General features: G+C 41.3%; 1 protein-coding gene across 9 annotated transcripts in view; it reads right to left on the bottom strand.

Moving 5' to 3' along the window:
- MCF2L (MCF.2 cell line derived transforming sequence like) overlaps positions 1-16,228 on the bottom strand; it is a 120,881-nt gene that overhangs the window by 85,699 nt on the left and 18,954 nt on the right. The window contains exon 1 of one of the 9 annotated variants that reach the window (XM_083735214.1): positions 11,514-12,106. The exons of the other annotated variants lie outside the window; for them this stretch is intronic. Within the exon in view, the coding sequence (XP_083591340.1) occupies positions 11,514-11,592 (79 nt within the window). The 5' untranslated portion in view covers positions 11,593-12,106. Of the gene's footprint in view, positions 1-11,513; positions 12,107-16,228 lie in introns of those variants that run through there. 9 annotated transcript variants of the gene reach the window in all.

The raw sequence follows: 16,228 nt of genomic DNA, 5'->3' as shown, positions 1-16,228 counted from the left end.
AGTACAGACCTCCGGAACGAATTAAGTACTTAACCCAAGGTACCACTGTATATTTGATTTGAGAAATCCCAGTTTTTTTCTAACAAAAATTTCAAGGCAAAATTGGCATGCCTGGTTCAGCTCTAGCTGACTTAATTTAATCAAATATGCTTTTTGTTCTAAGTAAAAATTAGTTTAGTCATCTATGATTAGTCCTAAACTGAAGATTTGCATGAAAAGTAAATCACACATGCCACTTCAGTAGACAAGCATAAGAAGGATCAGTTTAGAAGTGCTAGCTAGCAATGTTTCACTTTCAGGCCTTCAAAGCCATTTCTTCAATGTAAACCATAGAAAACTAACCTATGTTAAAGAGTGTGAAATTTAAATACCGTATTTTTCGCTTTATAAGACGCCCCAGACCACAAGACGCACCTAGTTTTTGGAGGAGGAAAACAAGAAAAAAAATATTCTGAATCTCAGAAGCCAGAACAGCAAGAGGGATCGCTGCACAGTGAAAGCAGCAATCCCTCTTGCTGTTCTGGCTTCTGGGATAGCTGTGCAGCCTGCATTCGCTCCATAAGACGCACACACATTTTCCCTTACTTTTTAGGAGGGAAAAAGTGAGTCTTATAGAGCAAAAAATACGGTAAGTGTCTTTTCTGTATGAGATTTTATAGAACCGTTAGTTCAATACTACAAAGCAACAGAATTGAAAACTCTTTTTAAGTGTTATATCCACCATTTTGAAGACTACTATACACCTTCCAGAACATTTGCTATTGTGAAAACTCATTTTCCTCCCTAAAACATATTCCCTCCCATTAAGGAGGCATTAGAACAAAATACTTTGTTCGCTTAAAACAGCAAGCCAGAAATACAAAGCATATTTCAGAATAGGTAGCATTTTCTTCCTTAAATATCACAGGATTTAAAAAAGAACAAAATCTGCCACACTGCAAAACATCATTAATGTAACAATTATTACTCACTTTTTGTTCTAGGTGAGAAAACCACCTTAACAGTAAATTTGTTTTACACCATCATTTTAATACCCTATTTGGCAGACAGCTGAATGTAGGATTTTCCCACTGTAAAGTGGAAGTCTGTTTACTTGCTTTCAGAAAAGGTAGCAAGGTGCTTTTTCTTGCCTGGAAAGCTCGGTGCTAGGTGTTTTGTTGATTCAGTTGATGCTACTTATGTCTTTGGTATTTGTTTTATGGTATATACATTACTTTCTTATACTCCTTAAGCTGCTTTGATATTTAGAAAAATGGCATAAAGTCTTTAAAATAAATATGACTTTTCCCACACAATTGTTCTGCAAAGTTAGCAAAACATCTCAGCTGCACAAAGGCAGGTCAAGTTTATTTCTTTTTAACATAAAAATCAAACCAGCATTGAATTTCTATGGCCTTTTGTACATCATAAATGCAACAGAAGCCACTACCACATCACACAGTTGAGAATCAAGATTGAATGTGTCAGTCTACATCCCCTAAGAAGTCTCAAAATAGGGGCACACAGTGATAAAGCTATTTAAAAAATAATTAAAAAACCCAGTTGGAAAATTTCAAATATGAAACAGTTATGAAACCTGCATTTGTTTTAACTTGATTAGTTAAGCAGAGAATCCTATAACAAAGGAGGAGGATACAGAAGCCATTTCCTCAGAGGAAAGGAAAGCAAACAGAAGCAAAAAAGCTTTGGGTGAGAAAGGTGTCTAAAAATAAATGGCAGTTCTGATTAGGTGAGAACCAGACATTATGTCTACAGAGTTTAAAGGAGCTGGTTTTCATTCAAGTTGTACAAGGAGAAGCCAAAGTGACTTTCATTCAGCTAGCTTACGGTCAAGGACTGCTGGGACTGCCTCTGTTTGGCAAAACCACATTTCAAAATAATATGCCTCTGCGTCGACAGCAGAGCTTTATAAGCAATATCCTGAAAATCCTCTTCTCTAGTTCAAAGAAGAATCAGAAGAAAAAAGAATGTGCATAGATGGATCATAAAAACGTAAGATGAGCCCTGCAGGATCAGCCCTAGTATTCTTGTTTTCACAGTGGCCAACCAAATGCCCATGGAAAGTGTGCAAGCAGGAACTGACTGCAACAGCCCTCTTCCCAGCTGCAGTTCCTAGCAATTGGTATTATGTGGTATATACTACCTCCAGTGTTAGAAATTCAAATATATAAGCTAGGTGCCAAATGGCTTCTTAAACCAAGGTTGCAGCTGCCAAAATGGAATGTCTAGCTGCCCTACAAAGCCTTATTTTTTCAAAGGATGGACTGACTGTGATTGGTTATCAATTAAAACACCTGGCTAGTTCATATGACAACCTTGAACTGGGTTAAGAGCTCTGGGAACTTATAGGAGAAAAGTCACTTGATCCCGGGACATTCCTGCACCTGCTCAGGCTGCACAGAAAAAGCATTTTTGGTTCCAGAAATTCATTACGATTGTGCAGATGAAATGTAACTAATAGAATTCTACAAGGTGGGGCATGAGTTTGGGAAAACAGACTAGAACCTATGATCCCCAGATGGTGGAGTTGTCAGGTGTCATCTTCGCACCCAGGCATCTCCACTTGGGCAGAAGTTGTCAAAAGCTAGAAGTGGCCAAAGATAGCCTTATCATTCATCAATTGATAAGCAAAGTGAAGAAATATTTTGTTTTGTCTCTTCACGATTATTTTCAGGCGATCTGGTCAATTCAAACGCTTGATCACAAATAATGATAAATTATGTAAGAGGAAACAGCAGTAAAGTTGTTGGGATCTTTCATCTCTTAATAACATTTCTTGCAGCTGAACCACATCAGAACTAGTCCTGTAATTAGACAGAGGAAGCTACCTCAGGCAGTAGTTGTGGTAGTACCCCCTCACATACCACCATTGCATTCCCCCTGAGACCCACACCCCAAGGTAGCCTGTTGGTCCTCAGATATTATAGAATACAGTGGAACCTCGGAAGCCGAACGCCTTCAAACTCAAACGTTTCAGCTCCCGAACGATCGAAACCCGGAAGTAATTGTTCCGGTTTTTGAATGATTTTCGGAAGCCAAATGTCCAGCGTGGCTTCCAATTGGCTGCGGGGCGCCCCTGCAGCCAATCAGAAGCCGTGCTTTGGTTTTCAAATTGTTCCGGGAGCAAAACGGACTCCCATTGCAACAGATTAAATTAAAAATCCAAGGTACGACAAGTCAACATTCAACAACCACTCCAGTCAGATTCTGCACAGATCCCCCCCCCCCCCCGCAATTATGTTGTGTATTTTGGGTTTTTTATGTTGTAAACTGCCCCATGATCTCCAGGATGAAGGGAGGCATATAAATCTAATAAATAATAATGCAGAAAATGAGAGGTGTCTCTAATCCCACCCCAGGTCAAAGTCAAGCCACTAAAATCCAATGTGGTTGGCTTTCTTAAGTCTGAAGTCATTTGGGCACTGCCTGACATTCTAAGGGAGTGTCCAGAGAAAATTTTCACTGCTATTAGATATACTGCAACAGATCTGCCCTGTTTCAGCAACTACCAATAGGATGCCTGGCCCTCACAGGTGAGACATTTTTGAAATAGAATTGGGGATCAAATATGTTGCTTGCCTGCAGTCGTGAGGCAAGGAGAAGTACCATGTTAAAGGCAAAGACTCAAACTAGAACAGAAAAAAGAAACCTGCAACATTTGGTCACATTCTGGTCCTGCTTGCGTGAAACACTTAGTCATAGTTTAGTATTAAAAAGAGAAGCCATAGAGAGCCTTCAGCTCATGGGCTCCCTCTCCCCATTTGTTCTCCAGTAAGCCCATAAGGAGAAGTTGGGAAACTTTTGTTTCTGTTTTTCATTAACGGAAGCTTGCCATGATTTCTAACCATGGGTAAACTTTTGGCTAATTTTAACTATGGTTTGCTGAAACAAGCCACCTTCAAACCATGGGTTACAAGTGAGCTTATTCACAAAGTCCCATTCAAAGTAGCTACAGATTATGGTTCAGGCGTAATGCCAAACTAACAGAAAATCTTATTGTTCCAATCTCATCATGGCCTTACCAGAGGAAGAAAGGGCAGAGCGCAAAAGGCTTATTGCAGTTCGTTCTTGAAAATGCTAAACCACAGTTTAGAATGGCATGCAAATGCAGAATCCTTTACAGTCCCAGTAAGACTGTAATTGAACATTTCTAATTAAACATTTTCCAATGTCTTACATGGTTTCAGATCTGAATTCAGCATGTTTAGGCAACACAAATTTATGGTTTAAATTCACTCCTTTCCCTATTTACAAACAAAGCAAGCAAGGGAGAGTGTATGACCCCACTCTCTTAAAAGTTGTAATAACAGCTTTGAAATCACCCAAGTTGGTGGTGTAGCAATTCATTATGTCACATTTAGCAAATAATGCATTTTTTAGAAATGGGAAATATAGTAGTGGAAAATTCCCAAATAAAAGGCAGGGAAAAGCAAGGTCTTAGCTCCCCAAGGTTACAGAAAACAATACCAGATGGCAACAACTTCAAATGCATTTGTCAATGCCAAACATGGCTCTTCCCTGACTACAAAGTTCAAGCCAAGCCATGTTTTTTAAAAGCACAGAAGGAAACATGCCAAAATACATTAGGATGCACCAGTCATCTATGCTATACAAAATGAGGTATAGATATTCAACCAGGTGTACAAAACTCAAAACTAAGTAGTCTAATATGCCCCCAGCAGGCAGAAGGTGGTGGATCTGACTGGTACATCTCCAAGTGACTTGAAGCAACTGTTTACAAACTCCCAGCAATTTAACAATAGAAATTAATCTGGACCCTGAGAAGTATTGCAGAACCATTATCTGCAACAAGTAGTAGAACGTCCATGAAGGACCAAAATAGATGACAAGTTCTGTGACACTTTTTTGGCAAATTGCTTTGATGATGAGCCCGAAGACAACACCGTATTTATCAACATAAATAGGTTGGCATGAGTCCTTTGGAAATATACCAAAGCAGACAAGGAGAAAAAACAACAACAACAGCATGATAATGCATAAGGAGTTATAAATATTGATGAAATGTTTCAATGAATGTGCTGGAAAAGAAAGGGTCGCAATTATACATTCCCCCCAGATAGATTATGGTAAACCATAGTCTACCTTTTATGTGAGTTCACCTACATTAGTAATTAAATTAAGGGAGAAGATGGGAAATTCCATCCTCCTGGCTCAGTTCCTGATCAGTATAAAGGGTGTTCAAAGGATTATTTCTTCTCTCTTTTCCTTGCTCTCTATTCAACTCAGATTCATCTGCTGAAGGCCACAAGATCCTGGCTCACAGCCCTGGATGGATTAACTATGAACTTTATACCAAAATGCAAAAATGCTAGGGAACTTTGAAATTTTCAACAAGATGGGTAGGGAGGAAGGAAAGCCAAATCTTCAGTTAGGATGGGACTGAAACAGAAAATTGTGATCGCTTTGTCAACTCAACTGTAATGCAATTCCTACACCATTTTTAAACCATAGGAACTTTTATTTCCCTATTCCATTGTGTTAAGTTGCTATCCTTTCCAGATTTCACAGTAACATGCAGATAACAATAAGCCTTAAACTGAAGCACTGGACACTAATAAACCACTTGATTCGTTTCAGATACAGTCTGTGGTATCACACTTTTCTCTCCATCTCTTTGGGTTGCAAATTACCAAATCTGAACCCTGAGTGGAAGAGCCATTTAACATTGGTGCACTGACCAGGAATTGGCTGGATTAGATCCCAAATTAATAATAAATCATCGTGTACAAAAATACACTTTTGAGCACTTCAGTTCCCATTGCTTCCAATCACCCTTTAGGCACAAAAAACCTATTTCAATCCTCACAGCAATTTTTAAAACAGAGAATGTACACAAACAGATATTCTCATGAGAGATTGCTAGTGTCAGAATGAATAAGAATTGCACAGTTACATTAAAATTAAAATATGCAGAAGAGCAGCCAATGAAAACAGATGCAAGCAACTCCAGTTATTCAAAGTGTTAAAATGAGATCAAGAGTAAATCTGAAACTGTTTAATACATTAAAAGCCAATCCAAGGGAACGGTTAGCCCTCCAGCCTTAGAGGTTTTAATGTGGTCGATGATTTGGGTCTTCCAAGAGAAAATATGCTTTAACAAGTTTTATTTATAGTCAGCGCAGTGCTACAAAAGGTGAGATTTCACAGGAACCAGAACCTGAACATTGCTCCAGGGCAGCGAAACTCGCCAAACATTACTAGTCTAAAAACAGTCTTAGATCTCAAATTATCACAGACAGCTTAGTACATGAGAAGTCAACGAAGAAATCACTACAAATCTCCTAGAATTTTACCAGCTATGGCTAATACATCAATTACAGATGACCTTGGACAGGAATATTCTGGCCACAGTGATTCAGGCACTGGTAACCTCAAGATTTGATTACTGCAATGCGCTCTGTGGGCGGCTATCCTTCAGCCTGGTCCAGAGGCTCAAGGTGGTGCAAAACACACCACTTGAACTGCCTGCTTACTCAGGCCCATCACCCATTCCACTTGGCACTCCCCACTCTTAACATCTCCACCCAATCCTCCTTTCTTGCCGCTACCCAACCATCTGAGTTCATCACTGCAGTAGGAATTGTTGCACACTAGATAGAGCCATAAAGAAGGCTGATTGCCGAAGAATCGATGCTTTTGAATTATGGTGCTGGAGGAAGATCAAACCTATCCATTCTGAAGGAAATCAGCCCTGAGTGCTCACTGGAAGGACAGATCCTGAAGCTGAGGCTCCAATACTTTGGCCACCTCATGAGAAGAGAAGACTCACTGGAAAAGACCCTGATGTTGGGAAAGATGGAGGGCACAAGGAGAAGGGGATGACAGAGGACGAGATGGTTGGACAGTGTTCTCGAAGTTACGAACATGAGTTTGATCCAACTGTGGGAGGCAATGGAAGACAGGAGCACCTGGCGTGCTCCGGTCCATGGGGTCATGAAGCTAACCACCTAACGACTAAACAACAACAGATACAGCCAGTTGCCCACCTAGCTTGCCTCCCTCTGCTCCCCCTGGAAAAGGCAGGCTGGCTGGTGGGCAGGCTGAACCTTGAACAGGAGAAGTTCTGTTAGAGCTAGGGGTCTACAGCAACCTTTGGCTGCAGATCCCACTTGTTAAATTGTGAAATGTGGATGGGTTTTTAAATATAACTTCCACAAGGCATTTTACTAGAAGCAGAGATGAGCTTATGTAAATCCCACTCCCTGATGGAATCATCGTTTCCCTCCCCCTTTGGGGTAATTTACATCTGTTAACTAATTGGGATGTCTGTCCCAGAAGCATAGGGACCACGGTGCAGCAGCAGCAGCAGCAATCTTCACATTGTTAAAACCACTGCACTATCAACTAGATTCTATGCTGAACTTCACTGCAGTAGCTTTAACTCCAGAAGGGGCCAGCTACTATTCAGTTTGGGAGCTGATGCTGGGAATCTGTGTGATATTGTTGATTGAAAAGCTGGAGATTTTCACAATAGGAGGAAAAGTATCCTTCCCCATTATAGTTTGGTGCTACTGGGCATACAGTGGTACCTCTGGTTAAGAACTTAATTCGTTCCAGGGTTACGTTCTTAACCTGAAACTGTTCTTAACCTAAGGTACCACTTTAGCTAATGGGGCCTCCTGATGCCGCTGCGTCACCAGCACACAATTTCTGTTCTCATCCTGAGGTAAAGTTCTTATTCCGAGGTACTACTTCCGGGTTAGCGGAGTCTGCAACTTGAAGCGTTTGTAACCCGAAGTGTTTGTACTCCGAGGTACCACTGTAAGGCTCTATTCTGCATGTGCTCCCCTCCCTTCCAATCCTTCATGTTACTGACATGTGTTAAGGTGACCAGAGGTTGGGCAGAGGTAAAACTACTGGAAAAAATGAAAACCTGCTGTGTCTATATTAATTTGGAGCGGTGTGGTCATTACTGAGATAATGGGAAATGTCATTAAAATCAGATATATGGGGGAAAGCGGGATTTCTCCCTTCCTATTAGGAATGGTTCATTTGTTTTGAAATATTTAATGTGCATAAACCTTTTTAAAGGCTTTTAAATCAGTACTGGTATTTTACAGTGGTACCTCTGGTTAGGTATTTAAATAGTTCCGGAGGTCCGTTCTTAACCTGAAACTGTTCTTAACCTGAAGCACCACTTTAGCTAATGGGGCCTCCCACTGCCGCCGGAGCACAATTTCTGTTCTCATCCTGAAGCAAAGTTCTTAACCCGAGGTACTATTTCTGGGTTAGCGGAGTCTGTAACCTGAAGCGTATGTAACCTGAGGTACCACTGTACTAAGTATACTCAGAGACTGTATACATGTGCAACTGCACATGCACATTATCATTGCTTTGATGATTTCACAATAAGTTTCAAGAGTTGTTGGGAGACAAACAGCAGAGAAATTTCACCCAGTAACTCCAATATGCAAGCATATTGTACACTGTTACAGCAAACTGTGTGGTAAATATAGTAATTTTCTGCAAATACTACTACACAACAGCGGGTGGATGTTAAGTATTCTCTCCTGCTCCCAGCCAATGGCAAATGCAAACTGAAAACTTAGCAGCAGACATGGCTATGGCTCTTTCTAGTGTAGGTACTAAAGACCATTGTATATTTGACATTTTACTAAGAAGTACAATGATATACAGGCAACTCCCTCTTTGCATGGGGGTTGTTTTCCAGGTCAATGCGTTTGTCAGTGGTTGTGTGTAAGCCCATTCTGCCCTATTCTGGGGCTGAAAATGGCATGCGTGTTAGTGGCCCCATGTGTCTTGGTCATACACAAAATGGCTTCTCTCTCTGTACATATCTGCTCAGAAGTATGTTTGTGTGTAATAGGCCCTATTGCCAGGTATGTCAGCAACCATTACTACCTCAGCTTAGAGTTGCCCTGTGGGGTTCATGTACCCTTATAACAGCTGTGGGAGGGCAGAAATTCAACAGGGTAAGACTTTTGTAATATTTATTTTTTGAGCACTTCACTCTGCCCACAAAAAAGGACACAAATCTGCATATGGCACAAAGCCCATGCAAATCTGAGGCCTCTTTTGTGAGTGGTTCAGAGGGCCCAATCCACATACAGCAGGCAGAGGTAAACTCGGCCCTCCAGATGTTTTGGGACTACAACTCCCATCATCCCTGACCGCCAGTCCTGTTAGCTAGGGATGATGGGAGTTGTAGTCCCAAAACATCTGGAGGGCCGAGTTTGCCTATGCCTAACATACAGTATACTGGATACACACATACACACACCTGATAAATTACACTCATTTCTGCATAATTAGCACTATAACATTTTATGAAATGCAGGTTTCTGGAGCTTATATGAATATGTAGTGTTATGAATTTGACGAATAACAGTCCTATTATAAACATATTGCCTATACCAAAAACCTAAGCCTTTTTAAAAATTATCACACTGACTTCTAGCATTATCTATGCAGCAGGTCTTGCAGAAGTTAAAAGCAAAACTCTTTTGACCTTGACTGTGTCCTTAGATTTAGTCCTATTGCAATATTTGCATTCCTGGAACAGACACACTTTCCTCCCCAAGAACTCTGTTAAGTATCTAATTCATTCAACATGTCCTGCTCAATTAACCTTAATAATAAAAAAGTAGAAATTTATAAATAAAAGCAAAATTCCCATTTCACAACATATTTTATGGGAGCTTAAAATATATTACATAGTAGGAAGCACAAAACCTGTATTACGAGGCACAGCAAGTCATAGATGGAGTTTAATGTTCAATTTTTGTGCACCCAGAGATAGAAAGCACTATCAAAAATTAAGAGTAGAAGCCACATCACAGTGCGTGCTCACACAAGCTCACACAACCCTACCTTAGCACTAATAAATAATGCACAACACTTAAGAACATACTTGGTTAAGAAATGTTTTTATTAGGAAGATTCATACTTCAACCTTTCAATGCACTCACGGAGCTCAGAGTGGTTTACAACAATATGAAAACAATCCAAGAAAAAACAACAAATAAAATCTAACAGCAACAAAGCAATAAGAAACAGAAAACGTTCAGCAGAGAAAGCAGACGAAGATTATCAGTCATTTGCTCATTTTAAGCAAATCCTTAATACATCTAATCACTACAGCTCTACTATCATCAGCCATTTTGTTAATTATCTCAGATACTTCATGAAAAAAATGAAAGGACAGTTCGGAACCCTAGCAGAAAGGAAACAACATTAATAGCACAGAATGACAAGGAAGTAGGATGTTTTTAATGTCCTTATGTTAATAGCACATATGAGGAGGGCTCTGGGGATATTATTACAGTATGGCATTTATACCTATTCACACAGCAAAGGAAGGGGAGAAATCGGTGTAAGAAAATCTGTACAGTATCCAACCTTCTTTCTGGGTGATGTTACTGTTTCCTGTGCTACTGAAAAGCATCACAGATTACCATGTTTGATGCAGGGGGAAAACCTAGAGAGAAAGGATGAATGTGACAAAGTCCCCTTCGTCATCCATCCTTGCTATGCTCTCTGGTCCATGGTAGTAGTTAGAACACGGGCAAACAAGTCAGTAGTTCAAATTTCAGCTCAGCAATGAACTCACTCGTTTGCCTTAGGCAGGCTGCTCTCTCTGCTGCCTTCCTAACGTAGTGTATTAATAGGAAGACAAATACTAGCCTACTTAATAGGCTTGTTTAAAGGATTACTTGGCTAATATATGTAAAGCATTTTTGGTACGGGGTCAAATCTTTTTGCAAAATGATAACGCACGGACGATTCAATTACTGGAAAGGAGCTTCTTCCACTGAAATAAGATGGAGCTCCTTTCCCATTGCATGGATTGGACCGCAACTCTTGTTCCAAAACCCTGGCTTGCTGGTGAAGAACATACAAGGGGAAACGCAAACTTGTTTTCAAATTAAGCAACATCTTCTCTTCAGCTTCAGATACGCAAAGCTACACACGACACACATTAGCGTAGCACCTGCCCCTTTAATTGTTTCATGAAAGATGCATAGGGGAACCTCTGGAACTTCCGACACAACTAAGCAGCTATTAAACAATGATAAAATTCCTTAAACATCATTAGGTTTTTCAAGAATCTATGACTGTCTTCCTGATTCAGAAAACAAGTCCTGCAATAAAAACATTATTTAAAAAACCGGTCTGAAGCCAGGCTAAAATTAGCTCACAGCGTCCCTCTGTCGCACAAGTAATTTCAAGGTTGTATTTTTAGAAAGTGATCTTGGGAGAATCGCAATGGTTTGTACCTGATCTGTAGGAGCCATCTATGAACAAGTGTACATTTCCCCTGCATGCTTCAATACAGACCTTCATTTGCTAACAAAGACTGTTCAAGGCAAGGTCAGGTTCTAGCATCAATCAACAGATAAAGTTTCCATCAACAGACATATGTAATTATCATGCCAATTACAATCAGGTTTTTTTTTTTTAAAAAAATCTTATTAGAAAACACCAAGTGTCAAAAACACATTACAGTATTTAAGACCTGCAGCTCCTCCTACCAGTGTGCTGAGAAACAGCATACAATCTCCAGTCCAATTCTTCCAAAGCCATTTCTTCAGTTTTTAGCCAGCATCTCATTCTCTAACAAAGGCAACGCACAGGAAAGCATTCTTCTCCCCATCATCAAGTAGAAACATTATGGGGGGGGGACCTACAGCATTGCTTCAACAGCATGGCATTTCAGTTACTGCACACAGACACCCCCCCTGCATCCTCCTTCTCCATATTAGCTCAAAAGGAGGTGCAAGAACCCTTCCTCCGCAATGCACAGACAGGAGGGATGCTGTGGAGAGGCAGAGTCAGGAATGATAATTACATCAATATCGCTTTTTTTAAAAAAAAGTTATCCCCTCCTCCATGAAGCAACCCCACCACCCAGCCTTGCTCCCACGCTGAATTGCTATTAGATGTCAGAATTAACACGGAGCTTTCATTAGCCAGCTCTCCCTCGCTGGAAGAGTTAAAGCACATCCCAGCGCTGCACTGCTTTAGCAGCACGTCTATACTGATGCTGCCTGCTGTTTCCTTAAAAAGAGGAAAGCTAACACAGCTTTGAAAGATAATACAGCTCTGAACAGAAAAAGGGGAGGACACAGAATTTCCCTTCAAGGAAGGGAAGCCTAGTTTAGATGAAATACTTGTTGTTTTTAAATTTCTGCCTAGTTGGGATTTTTAAAATAAAATGAAATGAATGAAAACATAAATCCAGTGGGTAAAGTGCTATTGACATTTGGTTGTACTGTATCCCTTAAGTCTTTAAATCAGTGTTGGAAACTGGAATAGAAAAGCTAGGAGCCAAATGGCTTCTGGGACCTGGGTTGTGGGAGCCAAAATAGACTGTCTAGTCATCACTGGGGGAGAGGGGAGGCAGTCAGCAACACTTTTTATTTATTATTTTAATAAGCATGAATTAATATGCAATTCACGTAAGTGACACACTGTTAATACCACATTTTTGGCAGAAATTGTTAATACATGTTTCATTGGGTGTTTACAATAAAACATATTGGTACCGTACTTCAGTTTTCAAAACACTCTACTCTTTATTGTTAAAACACCTTAACGTATTATCTATCCTGAACATATACTTCGAGGCTTCAAAGCACATACAGTGGTACCTCTGGATGCAAACAGGATCCGTTCCGGAGCCCCATTTGCATCCTGAAGCAAACGCAACCCACGTCCGCGTGTCGTGATTCACCGCTTCTGCGCATGCATGTGACGTCATTTTGAGCGTCTGCGCATGCGGCAAAACCTAGAAGTAACGAGCTCTGTTACTTCTGGGTCGCCGCAGAGCGCAACCCGAAAATGCTTAACCTGAAGATACTTCAACCCGAGGTATGACTGTACATTTCAGTAATCCTTGAGTGTCAGCTGGGTTCATAATATGGCACCCAGACTTTTGGAAGTGCTCGCAATTAAGAATCTTTAGGAGCAAAATGCACCTGGTGCCCTGCTAATTTCAAACCCTGCCTTCAGTTTAAGAATGGCTTCAAGTTTACTCAGCTAAGAGAGAGTCTCAGCCATTGAGTCAGTAAGATCAGGTCAAAAGCCATGGTGGACTCAAGTAGGCATAGTCTTGTGATGGTCTTAACAAGGTACAACGCTGGCCACATATACTCTTCTCACTCCTTCCACTGTAACTCAGCATGCTAAACCGTAAAAAGGTTGGGAAGGACTGGGAAAGAATCTGTGGTTTAGAATGAGACCTGGGCTCAATTTTTCTGATTTACTGAGGACAAAGATCTCTTACTCAGCCTTGCTCTTTTCACAGAACATAGACAACAGCTTGTGTGTTTCCCTGGACATAATCCCTTGGCCATTAATATTGCTATGACACAAGCTTGAATTTTTCATGGAGGGTGGTAAAAAAATGTTTTAATACAAAACAGCATTTAATTAATCTAATTAGAATTAAATAAAAATAAAATAAATTCCCCAGGGACTCCATGGTTCCCTCTTCTTCACATTAGAAACTCCCGCAAGCAGAGGCCTTACTTGACCTAGGCAGTTTGGCCCAGTGCTGGTGAAAATTTATAGTTTGAGATGGGCAATGGAAGACGGAAGTGTTATGATCTTTGCAAAAAAGAAAAAAAACAGCCATGTTGTTTCAGATGAGCACTATTTAGTTAAGACAAAAGCCACATTTTAAATTATTATTATTAATAATGATGATAATTTGATTTATTACCTGCCCTTCACCCTAAGGTCCCAAGGAGAGTCACAACAATTTAAAGTACTACATTTAAAATAAAATACCTTGCTTAGAAGCCATTTTTTACCATGTTAGTTTTGGATTTATGAACATTAGAAAATTGAAATCAATTGACTGAGATTAAGCAGTCAAGTGCTGCATAAACCAGGGGGTAGACAACATGGTGAACTCCAGAAGTTGTTGGATTCCACTTCCCATTAGCACAGCATAGCCAACAGGAATTATGAAAGCTGTAGGGCAACTTAGTATGAATTATGGGTGAGTAACCTACCCTTGAATTATGGTGCTGGAGGAGACTCTTGAGAGTCCCATGGACTGCAAGAAGATCAAACCTATCCATTCTTAAGGAAATCAGCCCTGAGTGCTCACTGGAAGGACAGATCCTGAAGCTGAGGCTCCAATACTTTGGCCACCTCATGAGAAGAGAAGACTCCCTGGAAAAGACCCTGATGTTGGGAAAGATGGAGGGCACAAGGAGAAGGGGATGACAGAGGACGAGATGGTTGGACAGTGTTCTCAAAGCTACCAGCATGAGTTTGACCAAACTGCGGGAGGCAGTGGAAGACAGGAGTGCCTGGCGTGCTCTGGTCCATGGGGTCATGAAGAGTCAACAACAACAACCTACCCTTCCTCTACAAAACCAGAATGCAAGCTGATTTTTGCTCCCATGTGTGGGAAGACTGTGACGAGGAACCACAAAAATAGGCAACCCTTTGTAGGTTACCTGGAGCCCTGCATGGTGTGGGTCCTGCATTATGGGCTTTCCTTAAACTAGAGATAGCACACATGCAGGAATGCAGACTAAGTGCAAGACCTGTGTCTTCAATAGCTATTTGGATCGAAAATTTGGCCTGATTTGCTCAAATATCAACTAATTATTTCTTGAGCCCCGGTCCCTGCATCACAAATAGTGTGAGGATTAACACTGCAAACGTTAATGAGGCATTTTTGTTGTTGTCCTTATGGGTTACTAGGATATGTTAATCTTAGTTCTTGCAGCACAGAGTACTTCCTATAAATAACATGTTCTTAACAAATTCCACTTCCCGAAGGCAGCAATCTCACCAGGAAACCTCTTAAGATACCCAAACCCACATTTTCCCTTTCACGGTAGTTAAATTAACCCAAGAGCAAAGCCTCACTGCTTTTAAGTAATGAACTCTCCATTTACTGTAGCAGAAGTTACAACAAATAACACAAACTTGAAGTACCCAGAGGCAGTTGAACTGTGGGATTTTTCAACTGGTCTGATGGCAGAATCCATAATTCACAGCACACTATTAGTTTTATTTATGTGCCTCAACTATTTTAAGTCCCAAGAAATTTATTTCCTTTTTAGCCTTAGCTATTTTTTTCCCTTTTAAGAAAATTAATCTGATGCAGCAAGTAGCGAATAGAAGAAAACTCAATACCACTTGGTATTCAAGTCCAGATTTTTACTCTGCAAAAGACATGTGAAACAACGAAGTGATGATTTAAAATATTCTGGCCTTACCAGCGGTCCTGCTTGGATCACAACCCAGAAGGCAGCTACATTTATGATCTACAGCTTTTTGAACCTCAGATCCCCTGTAGTCAAGTCTGACCCTCTGTCTAGGGTTGCAGCCTGAGGGCTGACCTGAAAGTGTTGCTGTGCAATGCCAGGTCAATGATTCATAAGACCACTGCCATCCATGACTTGATCATGGATGGAGGACTTGACCTGGCATGTGTAACAGAGACTTGGTTGGATGAAACAGATGGGCCTGTCCTTGCCGCTGCTTGTCCACCAGGTTTCTCTTACGCACAGCAACCCAGGTCATGTGGGCGGGGAGGGGGGGTTGCAGTGATTTTTAGGAAGTCATTAGTTTGCACCAGGCGTCCTATTGGGAAGACCCAGTTTTCTGAGTGCATGTTCTGGAAGTTGGGCAATAGGGGCAGTACAGGATTCCTTTTGGTGTACCGACCTCCCCGCTGCACCAAGGATTCCCTGCCCGAGCTGCTTCAGGTCGTGGCGGATGTTTTCCTGGAGACACCTAGCTTGGTCGTCCTAGGGGATTTTAACATCCATGCCGACACGACCTTACAAGGGGCCGCTCGGGACTTCGTGGAAAGCATGGCCTCCATGGGGCTGTCCCTGAATAAGTCTGGCCCAACCCATAGCCGCGGACATGCCTTGGACCTGGTGTTTACCTCTACGGATGTTGGTGATCTGACACTAAGTAAAAGCGAAACGAAAGAAGTGCCATGATCAGACCACTTCCTGGTGCAACTGGACTTCTCTGCGACCCATCCCCTCTGCAAGGAGGTGGGACCGATTCGGATGGTCCGCCCCCGCCACTTAATGGATCCAAATGGTTTCCAGAGAGTGGTTGGGGATGCTTTATCCCATGTTGATGGCCTTTCAGCCGATTCCCTAGTGGCCCGCTGGAATGTGGAGTTAACCAGGGCTATTGACTGTTTGGCTCCGAAGCGCCCTCTCCGTTTGCATGAAGCCCGGAGAGCTCCGTGGTTTTCCAC

The sequence above is a fragment of the Podarcis gaigeae genome, assembly GCF_964106915.1.
Source record: "Podarcis gaigeae genome assembly, chromosome: 4".
NCBI lineage: Eukaryota > Metazoa > Chordata > Lepidosauria > Squamata > Lacertidae > Podarcis > Podarcis gaigeae.
This window is presented reverse-complemented; position numbering and strand designations above follow the sequence as displayed.